The following is a 19,481-nucleotide window of genomic DNA, read 5'->3' on the forward strand; positions in this document are numbered from 1 at the left end:
GTTTTCCAGCCAAAATTCAGTTTTCAGGTGCTCAGTGTTTGAAAGAAAAGTCAGTTTTCCGAGGACAGTGGAACATTTTAATTTAGTCAAAAACCCAATTTTCTACTTCAACCCAGTTTTGGCAAAAAAAAATTGACTCATCCTGCTGACAGGTTGTGGATACCCTGAGAGCCCTGCAGCCCTTGAGAGTTGGGAGCTCACTATTGACACCTGTTGGTGAACAGAGAAAAGCAACCCAGAGCTGCTTGAGAACGCTATATGGACAGGGGATTTAGTGGGCAGGGAGCTCTCTGCTGCCATCTGTTGGTGAGCCAGAGTAAATGACTGAATAGGCCAAGCCTTGATTGCATTTCAGTTACTTGACAGTTTGGGGTGTTTTGATTACAATATGGCGAAGTTTTGAGTTTGGGGGCACAAAGATGCAGTTGACCCTGTTGAGAAATGAGGGGATAAGAGATCTACAAAAATGCGTCTTTGGTCACCTGACTGAGACTGCTTTTGGGCACAGTTGGGTCAGAGAGCTAGTATCTTTGAGGATCCTAAATATCACTGACCTCTCTCTGCAGAGCTGAGCCTGCTACAAAACAGTGGGTAGTGCAGAGTTGAGGTAGCTTCAAAGTGACAAATGGTGCCAAGCTGAGGTGACTTAGACTTCAGCTGCAGAGAGGACTACCCTGGAATTAAAGCTAAAATCACCTCAGCTGGGTCTTGTGGTGGAATCCCAGGACCAGCCAGCATCCTTTGACCCCACAAACTCTGGGCAACAAACTGTGAGTGGAGGGGAGTGAAGGAGCTAGAATACATCAGCCACTTATAACTACCAGAGGATAAGTGAGGCTGGGACTCCTGGGGTGGGGGAAAAGTCTTATCTAGTATTATTAGTTTATTAATTGCTGGCTTTCCCAAGTTTATTCTGTTGCCCCTCTCCCAAATCAAGTTCAGTGTTAACCCCCTGAGCTCACTGCCTGTGAGTAGGGAAGCACTGCCTTTCAAGGACTTGCGAGGAGCATACGCAGTTTCCCAGGTTTCTGGGTGGGGTCTCAAGCGGTGATGTTTAAGTCTTTAGAAGGAACTCCTAGAAAATTGATGACACTAGACAGGAGGGTTACTTGCAACTGAGCGTGTTAAGACAGACAAAATATGGCACACCCAAAGGGGGTTGTATTTCCAGAGCAGAAGCACATTTCAGCATCTGTCATTCACACGCACAAGTCTCAGGGTTGCGATAGGAATGGATACCGTGAGAGGATGCACTGCACTGCGTTGTATGCACCATTACTACTTTACGTGTCAGGGGCACAGAAAGGAGCATTTTCCTTCTTTTTTGCTTAAAAATTTAAAAGGAATGAGGATCTGTTGTCTAGGGTGGAAGAAAATGTGACTAATCTCAGGAACAAACTACAGAGCTAAAATTCTTTCACCAGGCTCCAGGCTATCAGTATCCAGCTATACTGTAAAGGAGCTTGAGACCTGTCTTTTGAGGTGTTCACTATGAGAGTATAGCTTATTTCTTGTGGTCATCTGATCTGCTTAATTACTACAGCACATCACAAGTGCAGATGTTCACAAACAAGATATGTTTGCTTCTGTATAATCTGCATCTCTGCTTTTATTTGTAATTTGTATTTCATTTTTTAATACCTGACCTTTTAGATAATTTTACCTTAGTCATGTGACATGGCTTGAAACCATTTTTATAACCCTCTGTTAGTGTACTGGCATGCTTCAAAATTAGGGCACACTTTTGTTATTAGATTCTTGTTAGTCCCATAGGGCCCAGTTCTCATCTTACTTCTGCCAGGCTTACACTGGTTTGGCGTTTGGTGGAATTACTTCTGTTGTACACTGGTGAAACTTACACCAGGAGGGCAGGCTGTAAGAATTTGTCTCAATTAAGCACCGGCACTGATTGTGTTCAGAGGAAATTGTTGGGAAGGTTGACTTCTGGTTGCTATCCAAGCACAGAGGAGGAGAGTCTGTTATTTTCCATTGTAGGCAGAACCCCATGTCATCTATGATTTTGTGGCTGTGGCATTTGCAATAGAATTCTCGTCTTGCCATAGACTTGTGCTACTAAATCTATGTTTTAATCTAAAAAGCAAACAAACAGAAGTTCTTTCTAGCCCTTCTGGCTTGCAAATAAAACTTTTCAGACTTGAATTGTTGTAGTGCTGCCTTCCTGAGTTTACAGGTAGCTTCCAATCATATCTCTGAGAAGTATAAACTTCCCCCCACTCATCTCAATTCCACCACCCCAAAATAAAGAACATAGGAGGCTACTGGACTGATTGCCTTTGCTGCAGGATGTAGGCACCTGGCTGCAGAATTTAGGTTCAGCTTGCTCTGCAGTAAAGGAGGTCTTGATCACAGAGCTAAGCAACGTATTTCTGGTGGGGACAGTGCACTTTGCCCTCTAGTGGTAGGTGTGGCACAAAAACTGAGACAGCATATAGTGTGGAGCCGCAAAGACAGACCGTGTGTACTCTCTGCTGTTGTTTTCTGTATTCTCTTTAAGGACGTGGTGGTGTTGGGATATTTGGCCACCTTTAAATGGTGAGCATGTGAGGCTGTAGAATATTAACCTGCTGGAAAATGAGGGAATATTGTTTAATTATATTTGTGCATCAGTGGGAGGATAGTCAAGAAAACCCCTTTCAGACTCTCAGAGAGGAGATCAAGTTACCACCTATCCCATAAACAGACCTGGCCTGTTCCCACTGGCATTTGGAACAGGCATCCTTGACAGAGCTGGACAACAAATTTACATTGATAGGTTTATTTTGAGGAAAATTGTTTTTTCAACAATTGGTTGAAATTTTTTTTTCTTTTCAGTGAAACACTAATCTGGACAATATTCCAGTGCAAGGAAAGGGAGAGAGAAACGAAATGAAAATGGATGTTTTTTCCTGAAAAATGTTTCAATTTTCAGTTTTTGTTTTGTCTAAAAAATGAGAAAATTTGAACAAAACAAAATGTTTCCTTTTGTTCAAAATTGTTTGCAGAAAATAAATAGCATTTGCCAACCAGCTCTACTAACTATTGTCTGGAACCGACACTAATGTTTCAAGAGACAAGCCTGTGAGCTATCCAGAGCTTTTCAGTCTTGAAAGCTTGAGAGCTTGTCTCTTTCACCAACAGAAGTTCATTCAATAAAAGCTATGATCTCACCCACCTTGTCTCTCTAGGATCCTGGCACCAACATGGCTAGAACAACACTGCAGACAACTAATGTTTCAGGAGTTCTCTCTTGCTCTGCTCCTTCACTGAACCCAATCCAGCTGAACTTCCTTCTGCTTGATAGGTCTTTCTCCTTAGCTATGCATTTTGAATTTTGATTTCTTCCCTAATAGTTTTAACATTTTTATAAGCCACCAAAAATGGTTCAGTAGATACAGTGAAATAAAGGGCCAGAATCTCTTCTGTTATAAATTGACAAAGCATTACTGAAGTCAGTGGAACGCATCCTTTTTCCATCGGGGGGAATTTGGGCCTAGAAGGTATGCTGTAGACTCTTTGCCTGTGGGCTGTTGTAAGAGTGCAGGAACTCCAGGTAGAGCATGTTCTAACAATTGGGAGACCTTGTTATTTATGTATGTTAGTAGGATGCTAAAAAAGGCACCTCGATGCAGCGCAGTGTAAATTACTTCCCCCTCCCACCCCCCCGCCGGATTAGAAACCAGACCTAAAATGTTTGAGATTGGCGGGGGGGAAGAGAGGGGGGAAATGTCTAAGAGGTCACCCATCATTTTCTTCTGAGCTCATTGTATAAAGTATTAATGCTCACATAGCTGTTAGGGTGTGACTGTTTCTTTAAGGTCACTCCCAGAGGGAGGACTAGTACAAGCAATGTGGCAGTTATGGCACCTTCGACTTGCTTTTAACATGCATCTCAATGGTCACACGACTTGTTAGTGAAGAAGGAACAGCTGTCCAGGCCTTGGCAGTGAGATTTTTACACTTTTCTTGTTGTCAACTAGGTATCCCCCCCCTTTTTTTCCCCCCAATGTAAGCGTTTTCTGTTTGGGATTCAGGGGATGTCCCCTCTTTCCCGTCTGATTCAGCTTCCATTGGGAGCCAGGCAGGCTAATTTGCTTTGCATGGTGGGAGCTTCAGCACAAAGTCGGCAAAGTGCCTAACAGTGAATTCCAGTCATTACACAGCCCCTTTTCCTAGGTCAGCGCAAGCAGTGTTGAGATTAGATGGAGCTTTTGTTCTCATATTAAGATTGAGAGTTTAAATGCTGCCTATAGTTTTTGGTGCCCAATTCCCATACCAATGAAAAATGGGTGTGCAAATCCCTTAGGTACCTTTCAAGGTCTAAATAATTTAGGACCCTAAGAGTGATAGGATTACACTTGTTTCCCATTCGTTAGATGGGTTCCCTCTGTGGTGTGCTGTAGATACAGGTGGTTAGTGCAGCCTATGCAAGAGGTGAACTAGCTAGAAAAGGAGAGCATCCTTTGGGGCACCCCCTCTCTCACCTCTGCTGGCCAGCAGATTGATTGAATTAACTCTCTCATTGTGCTAAGTGGTTTAAAGCACCAACAGGCTGTGGATGTGGCAGGTGCTCTATTAGCAGCTGGATGTCAGGATGCTACAGGGGAATAAAAATTCTCTCTACAGTGTTTTATGACACTCTCAGACCAACCCCAGATAGGGAGTGCACAGCAGAGACAAGGTAAATGACTTGCCCAAAGACAAACAGCAAGTGAGTGGCAAACCTGGGACTAGACCCTAGCGGTTTTGACTGCTGTTCCCCATTACACACCACCACTTCTCACTTCACTATAACTAGGCTTGGCAGAATTTTGACAGGTAATATCAATTTTTCTTTTTAAGAGTAATTAACCATTGGAACAGTTTACCAAGGGTCATGGTGGATTCTTCATTACTGACAATTTCTAAATCAAGATTGGATGTTTTTCTAAAAGATATGCTCTAGGAATTATTGTGGGCAAATCTCTGGCCTGTGCTATACAGGAGGGAAGACTAGATCATCACAATGTTCCTTCTGGCCTTGGAATCTATGAGCTATCACCTATAAACCAAGCTGGTGTGGGCTTGAGAGGGGGAGAATGATCCTTACATTCCCTCCCTCCCCCATTCTCACTAAGGAAGCCATGAAGTTTAATCAGGAGAGTGGAAAATCCAAGCAACGGGACCTTAGTTGTGATCTCCTTTTGCTACTGACTGACATTGGACTTCTTGGATCTCAATAAGCCCAGCTAGAAAATTCAGCTGAAGAACAATACTTCATTAAAAAAGCACATCTGAGGTTAGGGACCTTGGGCTTACAAATTGCAAGTTGTTATTAATAACAATAATAGATGAAAACAACGAGGAGTCCGGTGGCACCTTAAAGACTAATGGATTTATTTGGGCATAGTCCAAATATGTTAGTTTTTAAGGTGCCACCGGGCTCCTTGTTGTTTTTGTGGATACAGACTAACACGGCTACCCCTCTGATAATAGATATTTTCACAGTGCTGCAGACAGAGAAAAGCAGACTTTTGAGGGCATGTGAATAAGAAATGCTAGATTTGGGGATATTAGATTGCAGTTATTTACACTAGAGCAGCTCCCAGAGGGCCCCAGAGTGCTAGCTGCTGTACAAACATATGTGAAGATAGAATCTCTCCCCTGAAGATCTTACAAGCTTATGTTTGGTGGCTGTCAAACAGAATGTATTGGAATGGCATATCGGAAATAACTGCAAAGACAATGGTTCTGAAATCTTTCAGTGGTGTATGCCATTGATCAACATGCCTGAAATAACAGGTAAAAGGGGAGACTGATCAGTCGAGTGGTGGTGTAAAGAAATAGGTCTCCTCTCTAAAAATGGAGGTTTTAATCTGATTTAATTAAAACTATATCTCATAAAGCATTTTTCTGTGTAGTAGAGGATAAAATGGAAGAATTTGAAAAGATATGGAATCCATTTGGGTAGATACAACTGTATGACAGCTGAGTTGTGCTGTGGGTTAGTTTAAAATATTGGGAAATAGGCACACACTGGACAATAGCACGCACAAAGGGAGGGAGCCAGCATGGACAGGGAATTACTAATTACTTGGTAAATATACCATCTGTTATACTTAATTTAAAACATGGAGAAAATGAGTCATGACGTTTTAAACTATAATAAACACTGTTCAGTACTGATATTTGAAAATAATCAACCGATGTCAATAAAAGAAAAATAAATTAAAGCCATGTATTTTTAAAAATTCAGGCAATATTTCAGTTCTTACATAGTTTACAGTGAAGTGTTAAACAGGTAAAATTTTCAAAAATGCCTCCGTCCCATTGTCAAAAGGAATTTAAGAAGCTAAGGGTTATATTTCAACCCTAAGGGACTTAGGCACTGTTGAAAATTTTATTCTGTCTCATTGAAAGTCAGTGGGTCTTAGGCACATAAGTACCTAAGCCACTTTTGCAAATGGAACTTACACACCTAATTCAATTTTGAAAATTCTACCCCATGTCATTTATCCTCTGTGCACAGTTCAGGGAAATACTTAAACCTAAGAGAGCGGGCATCTATTTGCATTTATCCTATGGGACAAAATGATTGTTTTGCGACATTCTCTGCCATGATGTTTGCATTCTATTGCATCAGTGCAGGATGGTGTATGGGTGCCACAGCATCCAGGTGCCCTCCTAGTTCATCAGGCTGTTGCATCGCTCAGAACCAATCTGTGTCCCTTTCAAAATACAGCCTTGTGCATTGAGTTTTCTAATAAGGGTGACTGATCATGAGGAAAATATCCCTTGAACTCACTTTCACTTGTGACCTAAACTGGAGCTTGAGCCAGGTCGCTACAGTTCAAAGACCAGTGTTTTGAACTACAGCACCACCTAGCCCTCCCTCATTCAAAGCATAAGTGTAATCTGATTTCTCCTCTGCTTGAAATGCGCTCAGAAAGTGCAGCCGCACACAGGTCCTCCAGTTCCTTTGAACAATAAAACATTCTGGATATGTGAAAGTTCCATGCATGGTAGAAGTCCTGGTATTATTTAGTGTCAGTAGTAATAATAAAAGAATCTTAGATTTAAATAGCCCTTTTCATTGCACATGATGTGAAAACTGCAAAATATTCATAAAACCCCACTGAGAAAGTTGGAAGCTCTGGGTGCAGGCAGACTGCAGTATTGAACCTAAAATATGTTACTCTAAAAAGTAGAGGGATTAAGATGGACTGACGGTATTAGATGTTTCCTTACCTCATCAGACAAAACAATATAAATGGTCATCTTAAAGGATGACAACTCAAATCTACAGTAACAGTATTTAATGTGATGTATGGTGTCTTGATTTTGATCTATTTTTATACAACGTTTTTGTGTTATGTACTGGAAGCTTTTTGAGATTTTTTTTTCATAGTGGTATACGCTGGCATCATAAATACCACGGCTGCTGCTACAGCATATGACCAAAATTTCAATTGGGTAGAAATATTATATCATTGGTCTGATCTTCATCAGTTGTTTGCATGTGTGTTTGGCATGCTGACAAATTGTTAGGTTAATGCTGTACTGGAAGAAGTTCGGCTCTGCAGTGTGTTTGGTCGGGAGAGGATGAGAGGTTTGCAAGAACTTGCAAGCCCAATGAAATGAACAGAAATACCTGCAATGACTTCCGTAGGTTTCAGGCTAGGTCCATAATGAATGTGTCATGGTAGGGGTGTGTATGTGCATGTGCGTGTGTAAGAGTGAGAGGGGGTTAACACTATTTTAACATGCTGAAGCCTGGTGTACCCACAGTTTTTGTACAGATATGACACTATCGTCTAGGAGTCTAATTTTCTTTTTTGCCCACCACAATAGTTATACCGATACGTTCCCATTGTGGTCACAGTCATCATACCATTATCAGCGTGAATTGTATGGGTATGTCTTATATACAGGGATAAGCTATACTGGTATAAGGCACATTTATACTATATAACTGTGTCCCCTCTGGGGTGGTTTGTACAGCTTTAACTGTACTGTTACAGTGGTACAATGTTTGAGTGTAGAAAAGACTTGAGTGTGTACCTCCTATGCTGCCACTAAGTATGCCTTGATGATCGTTATTATTTCTATTGTGTCAGCACCTAGGGGGCGCCAGTCACAGACCACGTCCCCACTGTGCTACGCACCATACAAACATGAGTCTGATCTCCCAACCCTGATCTTGTCATGCCCTATCAAATCAGAGTCTCTCGTCAAGTGGCAGCGTTTAGTCTAGAAAGTCGTTGCACCTCCAGAAACAAACAGGCTGTCCTGTGGCATGACCATTCGGAGTGGGACTGTCTGACCTGAGACTGACTGGGGCCTGCAGCCATGGCTGCTGCAGTATAAATATTAGGTAATAATAACGGCCCCGATTCGGGAAAGCACTTAAGCATGTGCTCCAAGTTAAGCATGTACGTGAGCGACCTCACTGAATAGGGATGCTTTTCTTTATCTGGCCAATGTTTCATTGGGATCTCAAAGGGGTATACCGTGCAATGCAGCAGCACAGAGAACCAGCAGTGAAATGCTTAAAGGACAGATATTAGAAGATATTTAGACACCTACTGGAATTTTTAAAAATGCATAGGCAAGTTAGGCACCTAATTGCCGTAGATTTCAATAGGAGTTAGTTGCCTAATAAATTTAGGCACTATTGACATTCCCACCAGCTGCCTCTCTTCATCTTTAGACAGCTAAACACTTTTAAAAATCTGACCCTAAATTATTAGTAGATAGGCAGCAGCTTCTGAATTGAAACTTTTCTTTTGGGTTCATGCCTGCGTTCAGGATTCGTTATCAAAACTGCCGCTTGCTTTGCTGATAGTTTTACATCCAGTCAGGTACAATGGATCCTAAAGAATGCCACAATCCCTGGAGAAATAATTTGCTGCTGAGATTCAATCCTGATGTAATTATTGCACAGTCTGAATTAGTGCATTGGATTTAAAACAGAATGAATGTTCCAGAAGAAGAGCTGGGATCCGGTAACAATGTTCCAGATGCTAGTCTTTATATCGTCATAAATTTGGTGCATTGTTTGGAGCCTGATTCTGCCTCTCTTACTCAGGTTACGTAGTGCCTTGTACCTTGAGTAACTGTAACCCCGCTGCTTTTAATGAGGCTTCTTGAGGATGAAGGTTTGAGGAAGAATGGCAGAATGTGGCCCTTAATGTCTAGAGAGCTTAAAGACTAGTTGATGCCTGACGGTGAACATTGGGTTTAGAGAGAAGTCTGCTTAGCTGTCATTCTATTATAGTTCTTTCCCCCTTTTTTATTGCCAAAAGAGGTTTTTTGTTTTAAGAGCTTATTTTGCTCTTTAAACTCAGTATATGACATCACAATTGGTTGCTGTAGAAAAGGTTATGATGTCACAAACCAAAGCACATGACCAATAGGTAAGGAGAAGGCAGCAGGAGTTGATTCATTGTTAAGTGACAAAGATTTGTAATATCATTAGTATCACAAATGAGAGGCAGAAAAATGTGTCCTTGAGGCAGGATATTAAAAAAATGCAAACATTTGTGTTTCAAGGGGCAAGTCACAGATCTGCTTACTAGCATATCTATTGTAAGGTTTTCTACAGCACTGATAGCCAAAGGATCTAAACAATTCCTGCACTGTACACGCCACAATGCAGTTATTATCCAAGTTGTTATATAGCTTCAATTGCAGAGTTGTTCCATGTCAGCTGGCACACAAACAGCAGGCATACTGGGAACAGGGACATTTATTGACTTAGTACACAATTGTTAAGAGTTGATGCAAAGAATAGCGATGTTATGTGATATCTACATGCCCCTAGGAAGGCTTGCGTTTGTAGTGCTGTATATACAGCTGCATAGTTGAATACGTTTTTCTTAAGTCTGTCTCATGAGTCTGCTAAGACCATTCTTTCTTTTTTAATTGATCATGATATTTTCTAACCTGATCTGTGAATTTTTTTTTAATTAATCCACAGTTCTCCTCTTTTACTTATGCATATCTTTGGTGTAGAAATTTGTTTTGTGGTCTGTAATAGAGTGATATATTCCCTCACTGCCATTTATACCTTGACTTAAGGTCACTCTTGGGAGGTATGTGGGGTGTACGTGAAGGGGATGGGAGTGAAAGGGAGAGACGACTGCCTCCCAGAAGGTGGTACTACAGAATGTGTTTTTAGTCAACAGGCTGTTGGAGTCACTTGTGAGCTGTGATATAGCAGTGGTTAGAGTGTTGGGCTTTGAAGCCAGACACAGGAAAAGTTGTGTTCATATGTGTGCGTGCGTGTGCTGAATGATTGGCCTGCTGTCCAACACAGTTTGGGAGTGTTTGAGTACAGTTCAGTCCCAATCCTGCCAGCTAGTGCATGTGGCCAGAGCATTGGAGCAGTGATCCAGCCCCAGGGATTAGCTTGCCAGACTCGGATCTTGGTGATGTCTGGTGTGTAAAAAGCAACATGCAATAACTTTCCGTTGGCACCCTCTGTGTTATGGCAGGGAGATGGTGGGATGTGTATCTGGATGAGGAGCACCCTTTGGCAGTGTGAAATGTCTCCTTTCCATTTCTCTCCATTAAATTCCCTCACTCTCCAGAATTTTCCATGATGGGTCAGCTGACTTGTAACAGGGGTACTGTTAAAGAGTTGATCCCTCTGTCTGTCCTGGCTATGCAATTAGGTTTGTTTGTATTTTAAACACAAACATGATTTTTAAAGTATATCCAAATAGCTTAAAGCAAAAGATCACATAAATTATGGCATACAGAATTTTGGTGGTCAGATTGATCAGAAATTTAATTTCACATTTTAGAGCATATGTTTGGCAGGTCTTGTATCTCTTAAGGAAATGCTAAACTTGTTTGGGGGGGTGGTGGTTATCAAGACAAAATTATCTTATTAAGAATTCAATTAAAGCTTGCACAGGCTGACTGGAACTAGTCCAGTAAATATAAATCAAACTGAACTAGTAGACATCTGCCCGCTTTTTATTTTCCAAGCTGTAGTTTAAAGGCAGAGAAGAAGAGGACATGGAGGTGGGGCTGTCGCTCATTTCTAGCTGTACGTATGCAGAAGTAGCCAATGGGCAATTTTCTTTTTGTTTTCTGATCACTTCTGCATACCCTGCCGAACCAGATCTGCATGGCCGCTCTCTTTACATAACTTATTGAGTTAAACACATTGGATATCAGGGTGCTGCTGGCATTTAAACTTACCAAATTAAAACAGAACATGCAAAAAGACCCCTGTAGAAGCAGAAATGCAATTCTAAATTGTAGTCTTATGTTTTCATGTTTACAAAATAACTCCCCAAAAGGAAGAACTCCAGTAACTTTTTCTTTTGAGAGCAACAGAACTGCAGTCAAACTACCTGCTGCCTTTTCCTTTCCACAGACTCTCAGTTAGACTATATAACAGGGTCATTGCACACTGCAAGTTATTTTGATCTAGCATCTTTTCTAGAAATAACACAGACATTTTCTATCGAGAACGCTTTACCGAGCAAGGTACAAATGCTCTGCTTCCTCTAGGCTGTGTGACGTTGTTGTGTTGAAAAACATGCGTTGTCCTTTGGGGAGTTGATTTGCAACAGCATTACAACAGATACAGTCTGGCCGCTTGACTGGACTAGATGAAAATTATTAAACAAAAAAGTCCTTGCTCTCAGAAGCATATCTCCAAAGTTTCAAAATATAGGCTCTGACTTCTAAAGGAAAGTCAACATTAGTTGGGCCTATAGTTCCCTTAAGCTCCTTTGAAAATCCCAGGTATATATCGGTAAGTAATACTTACCAGCAATATGATTATTATGATTGTTTCATATTTGCACTGCAGTATTGCCAAGAAGCCTTAATCAGGGATTAGAGCCGCATTTTGGTAGGCATGGTACATGTATCTGAATCCATTGCCGCACAGGATATAACACTTCTTTTGGGCTCTAACCACTCTTACATGGATGCAAATCCACATTTCAAAGGATTGATCTGACTTTTCCTAGTGTCAGTGTGATCAGGAATAGGCTCTATTTACAAGGCAAAATTTTGGAGTCAGCAGACTCTAAGCTGGTGATTTGCATGGAAGTTCAAGGGGCTTGTGCTATTTTCCAAAAGAAAGCCCTGATCTAATATAAAGGAGGGGAGATGTACGTTGAAGAGCGATTTTATCCTGCAATTGTAACTGCTCAAGCAGTTCCTTGTGGAACCTAATTGAAGCCTGATTGCAGGATTGGGGCAATCATCAGAATAAAGTGAGAAGCAGAGCATATGTCACCATGAAAACGAAAAAAGCCCATTAGAATCTAATGCAGTGAAGAGTCACAAAATTTGGGTGCCTAAGGTTGGCTCCCTGATTTGTTCGTTAGAGCTTTCAAAAACCTGACTGACCGGTCTGTTATGATCATTTTATCCAATTTGTTTGACAGGGTTTTGGGGGGAAAGTTGAGGGTACATGTGTGGGGGTGTGGGAATCTTAGGGATTGTTGTGCCAGTGTGATTTACTGGCTACCTGAGTTAATTCATAATTTGTAGATATTAGTTTTCACTGCTGAGTGGTCATCACCTTCAGCTGTAAATCCAATTCATTGTTGGGGCGTCTAGAATTGTTTTGGGTGGACTATTTTACTATTTGAATCTAGTATGATAATAATTAGTTACTATGATGATGTTCGTCAGCTGGAGAACATCCCATTATTCCTCACTTCTAAATTTCCTTAAGAAGTAAATCATAAGCGCTGGCATATAGTACTCTCCAGTCACTTAGCGTAATCCGTTGAGATGTTCAGCTCGGTTCTCAGCTGGTGTTTACCGATTATGTCGATTTACACCAGCTAAGAATCTGGCCTGCTGTTCTGGGGTTTTCTTTCTAACAGCCCAGCTGTTTTTTTATGATTAAATTGTGTTTTGCTCTTACTTGGTGCCTATTCAGAAAGTTACAAAAGAATCTATGCTTTCACCAAAAGGCAACTTAATTCCCTGCTTGCTCTAAATGTACTCTGGAGTTCTGTAGTGTTTTCCGACCTCTTCCCCGACTCATCAAAATAGTCCCGCTCGAACTGAGACATACAAACTTTAGATTTGGAGATTTCAAAGCCACACAGAAATGCGTTGCAGAACTACAGCGATAAATGTAACTTTATTGCTGAAAGAAAAGTGACACAATATGTCACCAAAAGAGCTGCAGTTATAGAATCCATCCTTGCCCTGTTGCACAGAAGATGGTGCACCGATGAGCAAGCATGTTTTACTATTTCAGCTATTTCTATATATGTATGAAATAAGCCTAACAAAAGCTAAAGGAAGGAAGATATAGAAAAAGAATATGAGGATGATCTGCAATTCCTTGTTGCAATCTGCACATTTATATTTTTAACAAATAGAAGTCTGTATTCTCTAAATTTGAAGCTATTCAGTGCAGATGACCACCAAATTAGGTCTACTTAGCTAAAGTGTATACATTTATATTTTTCCTCAATGATCCTCCCTTGTGTCTCCTTCATGACAGGACTTTCAAAGCAGAATTGACTTCAATAGGTTGAATAACAAAATGTTTGTCATTGTTCTAAACTGTCCTTCAGTTTCAGGCCAAAATGTCTTTCTAATGTGCTCAGACTTGATATTTTCTACCTTCATATGATCAAGAAATGTACATCAGGAATTCTGAAGCATGAATCATGGGCAATAGAAAATGGTCTTCATGCATGTGCGAATGCATGTGTGAATGTGTGTATGAATATGTATATGTGGGTGTGAATGTATGTATAATACATAGTACATTGGCTTCTTACACCATTTCATGCTTTCTTCAGTATTTTTTCTTGTGTCCTTTATTAGGGTGGTTTGTCTCACATTAGCTTTGGCTGGTTGACTATGTATTTGGTTGATACTGTGTAGCAGATTTATTCTTTCCCAAGAAAAGACACAAACGTAAACAGACCATCTAGAATGCATTTTGCAGGGCTTTAAAATATACCAGCATGTAAAAACTAAACCTATTAATGTAAATACCAACTTTAAAAACTTGCCTGTCAAATAAGTATGTTTACATTTTTAGTGATGCATTTAAAAAAATTGGGCTTTTGAAAAAAGAGCTTTAGTTATACTATCATGATACAATCAGCTAACAACAGTTAACCAGCTCTACACTTTGAGTGGTTTCTGGAAGAAATTGTTTTGTTTCTATAAGGACAAAACAACATAGAGATGCTAACCAATCTACTCACTTTTTCCACTGAAGAAACTCCTAAGTCATAGTCAAATCTTAAGGAACAATCACAAGGATGTTATAAAATACACCCATTTACTAAAATCTTCTTCCAACATGAACAAGGTTGGCAAATACTTTCATAATATAAGCATCAATTCATATAACCTATACAGCCTTTTATAAAACTATAATCCCGCCAAAGTCCTTACTGGTAACTCAAATGTAAAAAGTAATGCTGACCAACAGATCTTACTAACCTTATGATGTGGAACTATATCATCATTAGTACTTGGCTGGTGCTTGCAAGGTTACACTGCTTTAGTTCTGGCTTTTTTTTTTTTTTGTCCTACCGACACCTCTGATCAGGTACTATATTTTCACGCTTCTTACCAAAAGAAATAATGGAAAAGAATCTTTTTTTCTGAAACTGTCTACTGTTTGGAACGTCTCAGACATTCGAGCTTCCAAAAAAATAATTAAGTGGGGTGAGGTGAGGTATGCAGGTGCTAGGTAGTAAACAGCTGGAGTGGTGGTGCGTGTGTCTGTGTTGCCTGAATTCGTATGTTTGTTTAAACATCCTATAGCTTGATATGCTAATTGAAGTGAAAAGTTGTGGCTGTTTCACTTGAAATTACAGGAGTATGTTTTCTTAATTACATGGAACAGAACAGGAAAATCTCTGATTGCTGGATACGTCAGCAAAGGTTATCTCCCTACTGGCATTCTCAAACGCCAGGTGGCATTTCCCCAGTTCCCAGGGCTCTGATTTTCGAATAAAAAAGAGCCTCTGATTTTTCTGTGGGACAGGTTCTATAGCTTCTTCCAAGAGAAATCATTTCTTGCATCCGATGAAGTGAGCTATAGCTCTTGAAAGCTTATGCTCAAATAAATTGGTTAGTCTCTAAGGGTCCACAAGTACTCCTTTTCTTTTTGCAAATACAGACTAACACGGCTGCTACTCTGAAACATTTCTTGCCTGTTTCTTTTCAAACCCCAGGCTAAAGCAAAGAAATTTGGGTAGTATAATTAGTCCCAAGGGCCTGATCCTTCATTCTGTCGCATAGTGACAATCCTCAGAGTTGCAGAATTCCTACAAAATACAGGATCAGGTCCCAAATTTGTTTAGCCATTTCCTATGTTTTTTCTTCCAGCCAAACAACGTAGCTAATTTCTTTTTGTGCATCAAAGTTTCCTCGGAGGAACACATGCACATAGGATTCCATGCTAAAAGGATAAGCCACACTTGAAAATTTCACCAAGTTTCTTGAGGCGCTTGTAGCGTTGGATGGCAGAAACAATTGTTTCTGCCCATAAATGATAGAACCGGACACTTGCCACACTGCTCTTTGGCAATAACATTTTCAACAGTGCCACCACAAAAACACACTTGTTTTTGAACGGAAGGTTTTGGTTTTTTTAATATGAAAGGAAAGAATTGTTAAGTCATGAAAGGAAAAATAAGAAACAAATAGACCACTTCCAACATTTGCTGGGAGGCCAAGTTATGGAAAAGATACCGTATACCAGTTCAGCATGAGCCAGATGAATATGTACTGTATACGCTTAAACATGTTCTTCAAAGCTCTGTTTGGATACAAATAATTTTCAACTCTAGATTTAGCTATTTCATTGCTATTAATGAAATCCTGAACTTCACTGTCTGATTCCTCCATATAGGGACTATCTCCTAGTGCTCACATTCAGTATCTTTCTCATCAGACCAATCTGAACTCTAATTCTGTTGACACTGCACTTGAAACGTTGTTTTTTAAGAAAAAAGTTGAAATACCATTATCTGCCCCTAATGTACTGTAGAATGCAGAGGGAAGGATATACAGTAGATAACAGATGAAAACGAATTGACTAATGACAGTACATAATTTAGGAAACAACAGAATAAATGCATTGTTCCATTGTAGAGGTTTAGTATTCAGCCAATCTAAACTCCTGAAGAAATATGTGTTTGAGACATTTTACATCTGTTTTTGACAAAGACAACAGAAGATTCCCATAAAGGAGGTTTTTCCCCCCCTGTTCTTATTGCCTTAGCCTTTTTAAAACCATATTAATAGAGGGAAAGGCAATGCATTTTATAAACTGAAGTTTAGAGTTTGTTTGAAAAAGCTACTTTGTTCTGTTGTTTGCAGCTGAAGCTACAGCAAAGCCACATAATGTATCAGGGCAGACCTGTCTTTTTTTCTGGCCATGATAACAAAAGTAGTTAACTTTAAAGATTTAAATTGCCTTAGTGTGGGATGGATAGACTTTTTAGAATAATGAAACTAACTTATTTCTAGGTCTTCATGAAGGGGTGATAGAAACTCTACTGAAGATATTAAAATACAGAGTATTTCAAACACAAATGAATCATGAAGTTGTTAAAATGCATGTTGCCAATTGCATCAAGTTTCTTGTCTGTGTCCTAGTTATTGGTAAAACAAATAGGGATTTGTATTAAAAAAATTCTGGCTAATGGACCAGCCTGAGCTCTCTTTAGTCTTTTAAGGAGTTGATGTCATCTGGATAATTAACCAATTTCATTCACACTGCTGCGTGTTGTACTACAAAATATGAGTGTCCCCTTACTTTCATTTCCTTGTTTACTAATACATATTTTTCATTGTATGATTATCTTATCTGACTTTTGTTCTGTATTTTATCTTTGGATGTTCTGTACAAGGCATGCAAACAATAGGAATATAAGTAAACTCTGAAATACTGCATGATTTATAGATGACTCTAAGGTGTATCTTAATTAACATAAAGTTATTACATCATTTAGAATAATTTAGGGGGGTTGCCTAAACACACCTCCTCTTCCCCTTCTGCCCTCTGGACTCCCTCACCGCTCAAAAACTCCAATACAATTATAAAGGAAAGATAAGAGGAAGCTGTTTTCTGGTAGTGGAAACTGATGAGAACGAGTTCAGTGCTCAGAGCAAATAAGAAACTATGTTCAAGTCCATAGGAGTTTGATACCAGCCTTAACTTTACTGGCACGCTAAGGAAGGGAAACGGAATATGAAATTGACAATGGGTTTGTTCTATCTTTGTTTGACTTTTATTTGTAAGGGGGGAAGGGAAGTGGACACAGCACAGACAAACAAGTACAGAACATCTGCTGATCATACAAAAATGTTACTAAGATTAGAGCTGAAATTATTCTTCACAGGATCAGCTGCCCCTCCTCCCCCTTCCCAAAATGGCAAAATTGTAAAAACACTTAAAGCCTATTTTGTAGGTGCTGGTTCTTTTAGAGCACAGACATCCACCAAATCCAACAAGCAGCTGTTTCAGGTCTTGTCAGTGTGTTTTACTGGCTGTCTTTTCCCTCTCTTTTTAAATTCGTCTCTAAGAAAAGTACTCTTGCAAATTTCACACCATTCGCCATTCAACATTACAGCTCCCCTCTTGGCAGCAAACTGTTTAAAAGACAGCAGCAGTGTATAAACACGTTGATTTTAAATCTGAACATATCAAATGTTTTACTTACTAGAAGTTTCTCTTCTTTTTGGATTGGGGTGAGTGGAAGGGGGAACAAATGTAATCTTGATTTTTAATCTAGTTGTTTGTGGACTACACAAGAGAATCGTTGAGACATTGTGATGGAGAGAAATGTTTTCTCCCCTGTCTAGATTATCATCTGAATCCTTTCTGCCTTACTTCTGGATGGCTGCTGGATTTTCAAGGGGCTATAACATTTTGTGTTCCCCATTTAAAACAAGCTTAATATTTACGTTATAGCACAGACGATGTGAAGCTTCATCACTAAAACAAGGAGACCTGTGGCAGAATTCAATAAGATGCAGTTAGAAGTAAAAAGAAAGAACCAGGTACCTACCCTTTCAGCAGTTGTATTTGCTTTTGCCCAGGTGCTGGCTAGTGGGAGGCAGACATGGACCAAGCGCCTTCCATCCTCCATACTGAAAAGGCATAACTAAGCCGCTCATGGGCCACATAGCTGCAGCTTGTCATCTTATTGTCCATCTCGTCGCTCTGTAGGACCTGGTAGAGGAAGTCTATGTACCTGGCTGCGAGTTTGAGAGTCTGGATTTTACTGAGTTTGTCAGAGGGCAACGTGGGGATGATTTTCCTCAGGGCTGCGAAGGCTTCATTGAGGGACTGAGTCCTCTGCCTCTCTCTGACATTGGCCAAGATCCTCTGGCTTTGGAGTTCTTCGTAAGATTGGGAGCTGGGACTGGACTTTTTCCCCCTCTTGCCTGGGTTGGGGCTGCCATCTTCGCTGGATTTCTTACTGTATCTCCTCTTCCTGCCAAATCTCTTTGGCTGCCTTTCCAGCTCCTCTTCACTGGTCCCCAAGCTATCCACAGGGGAAACAGGAGAACTGGAACTTTCTTCCATTCTTTCTGCGAGAAGGGGAGGGGAAGGGACTTTTCCCCCCTCCTGATGTGGTGTGAGTGTGTCTTAAATGTGTTTTAAATTCCTGAGACAGATCCTTTGGAAAAAACAGGAGTTTTTTGCTGACCAGACGTTTTCCAGGTTGCTTGAAGGGCTCTTATTTCAAGGACGGGGTTGTGCAAAAACTGAGGTCTTGGAGAGAGGAAGTTATTCTAACTTTTTTGGAAACTTTAGCTGGGCTCGGTTGCTAAATAGTTGTCAGAAGTGAGGGAGGTGCAGGGCTCTTTTCTGATTGGACAGCCAAGCCAGTGGGAGGAAAGCTTTTCTCCTGCTAAACTTTCACAGTTTTATGTTACACTTAACTAAAATCTTGGGAATGCACCTCCAATAAAAGACAGTTTGCAACCACCGCTCCCCTCTCCCCCTTTCGATATATATTTGCAGCTGTGGGAAGACCTCACGTGCTAACTCAGTGGTGGTTATTTTGTTTGTAAACGTTGCAGAGTGCCTAGGTTCTGAACAGGCATGCAACGCTGTGTCATTAAAGTATCCAGTGCAGCCCCCACTGATAATGCATTAGGACAATGTCACTGCTTATTTTCAACCTGAAAGACAAAACTTCAGGCTGCATCACCAGGCTATAGGTTCTGCAAGGGATTATGACACAAGCATTTTATTGGTACCTGGAATGATCTTGCAAAAGGGCTCTGCTTTAAATACTCATGTCAACCCTCTGATCTAAAATGTAATGAGGGAGGAATGACAGCCAGACACCCCCTTACACCTCCCTCCCTAGCTGTTTGAGTGCACAAAGTAATGACAATCTTGCTAGTAAGGTTTACACCACTTTGCTCAGTTTAACAGCTTCTCTGTCTCCTTATAATACACAAAAGACCTCATTTTTTCAGCCTTTAGGACGTTCATTCTGCCACTTCTTTTGCAGTGGCTT

The 19,481-nt window shown here is 40.4% G+C and overlaps 1 protein-coding gene across 1 annotated transcript in view; it reads right to left on the reverse strand.

Annotated features, from left to right (window-relative positions):
- The window catches only part of TWIST2 (twist family bHLH transcription factor 2), a 74,093-nt gene extending 55,355 nt beyond the window's left edge, over positions 1-18,738 (reverse strand). The window contains exon 1 of the mRNA XM_084643812.1: positions 18,015-18,738. Within this exon, the coding sequence (XP_084499938.1) occupies positions 18,053-18,535 (483 nt within the window). The 5' untranslated portion in view covers positions 18,536-18,738 and the 3' untranslated portion in view covers positions 18,015-18,052. The remainder of the gene's footprint in view (positions 1-18,014) is intronic.
- Between the last annotated feature and the right edge of the window lie 743 nt (positions 18,739-19,481).

Source organism: Lepidochelys olivacea, assembly GCF_965140295.1.
Source record: "Lepidochelys olivacea isolate rLepOli2 genome assembly, chromosome: 11".
In the NCBI taxonomy this organism is placed as follows: domain Eukaryota; kingdom Metazoa; phylum Chordata; order Testudines; family Cheloniidae; genus Lepidochelys; species Lepidochelys olivacea.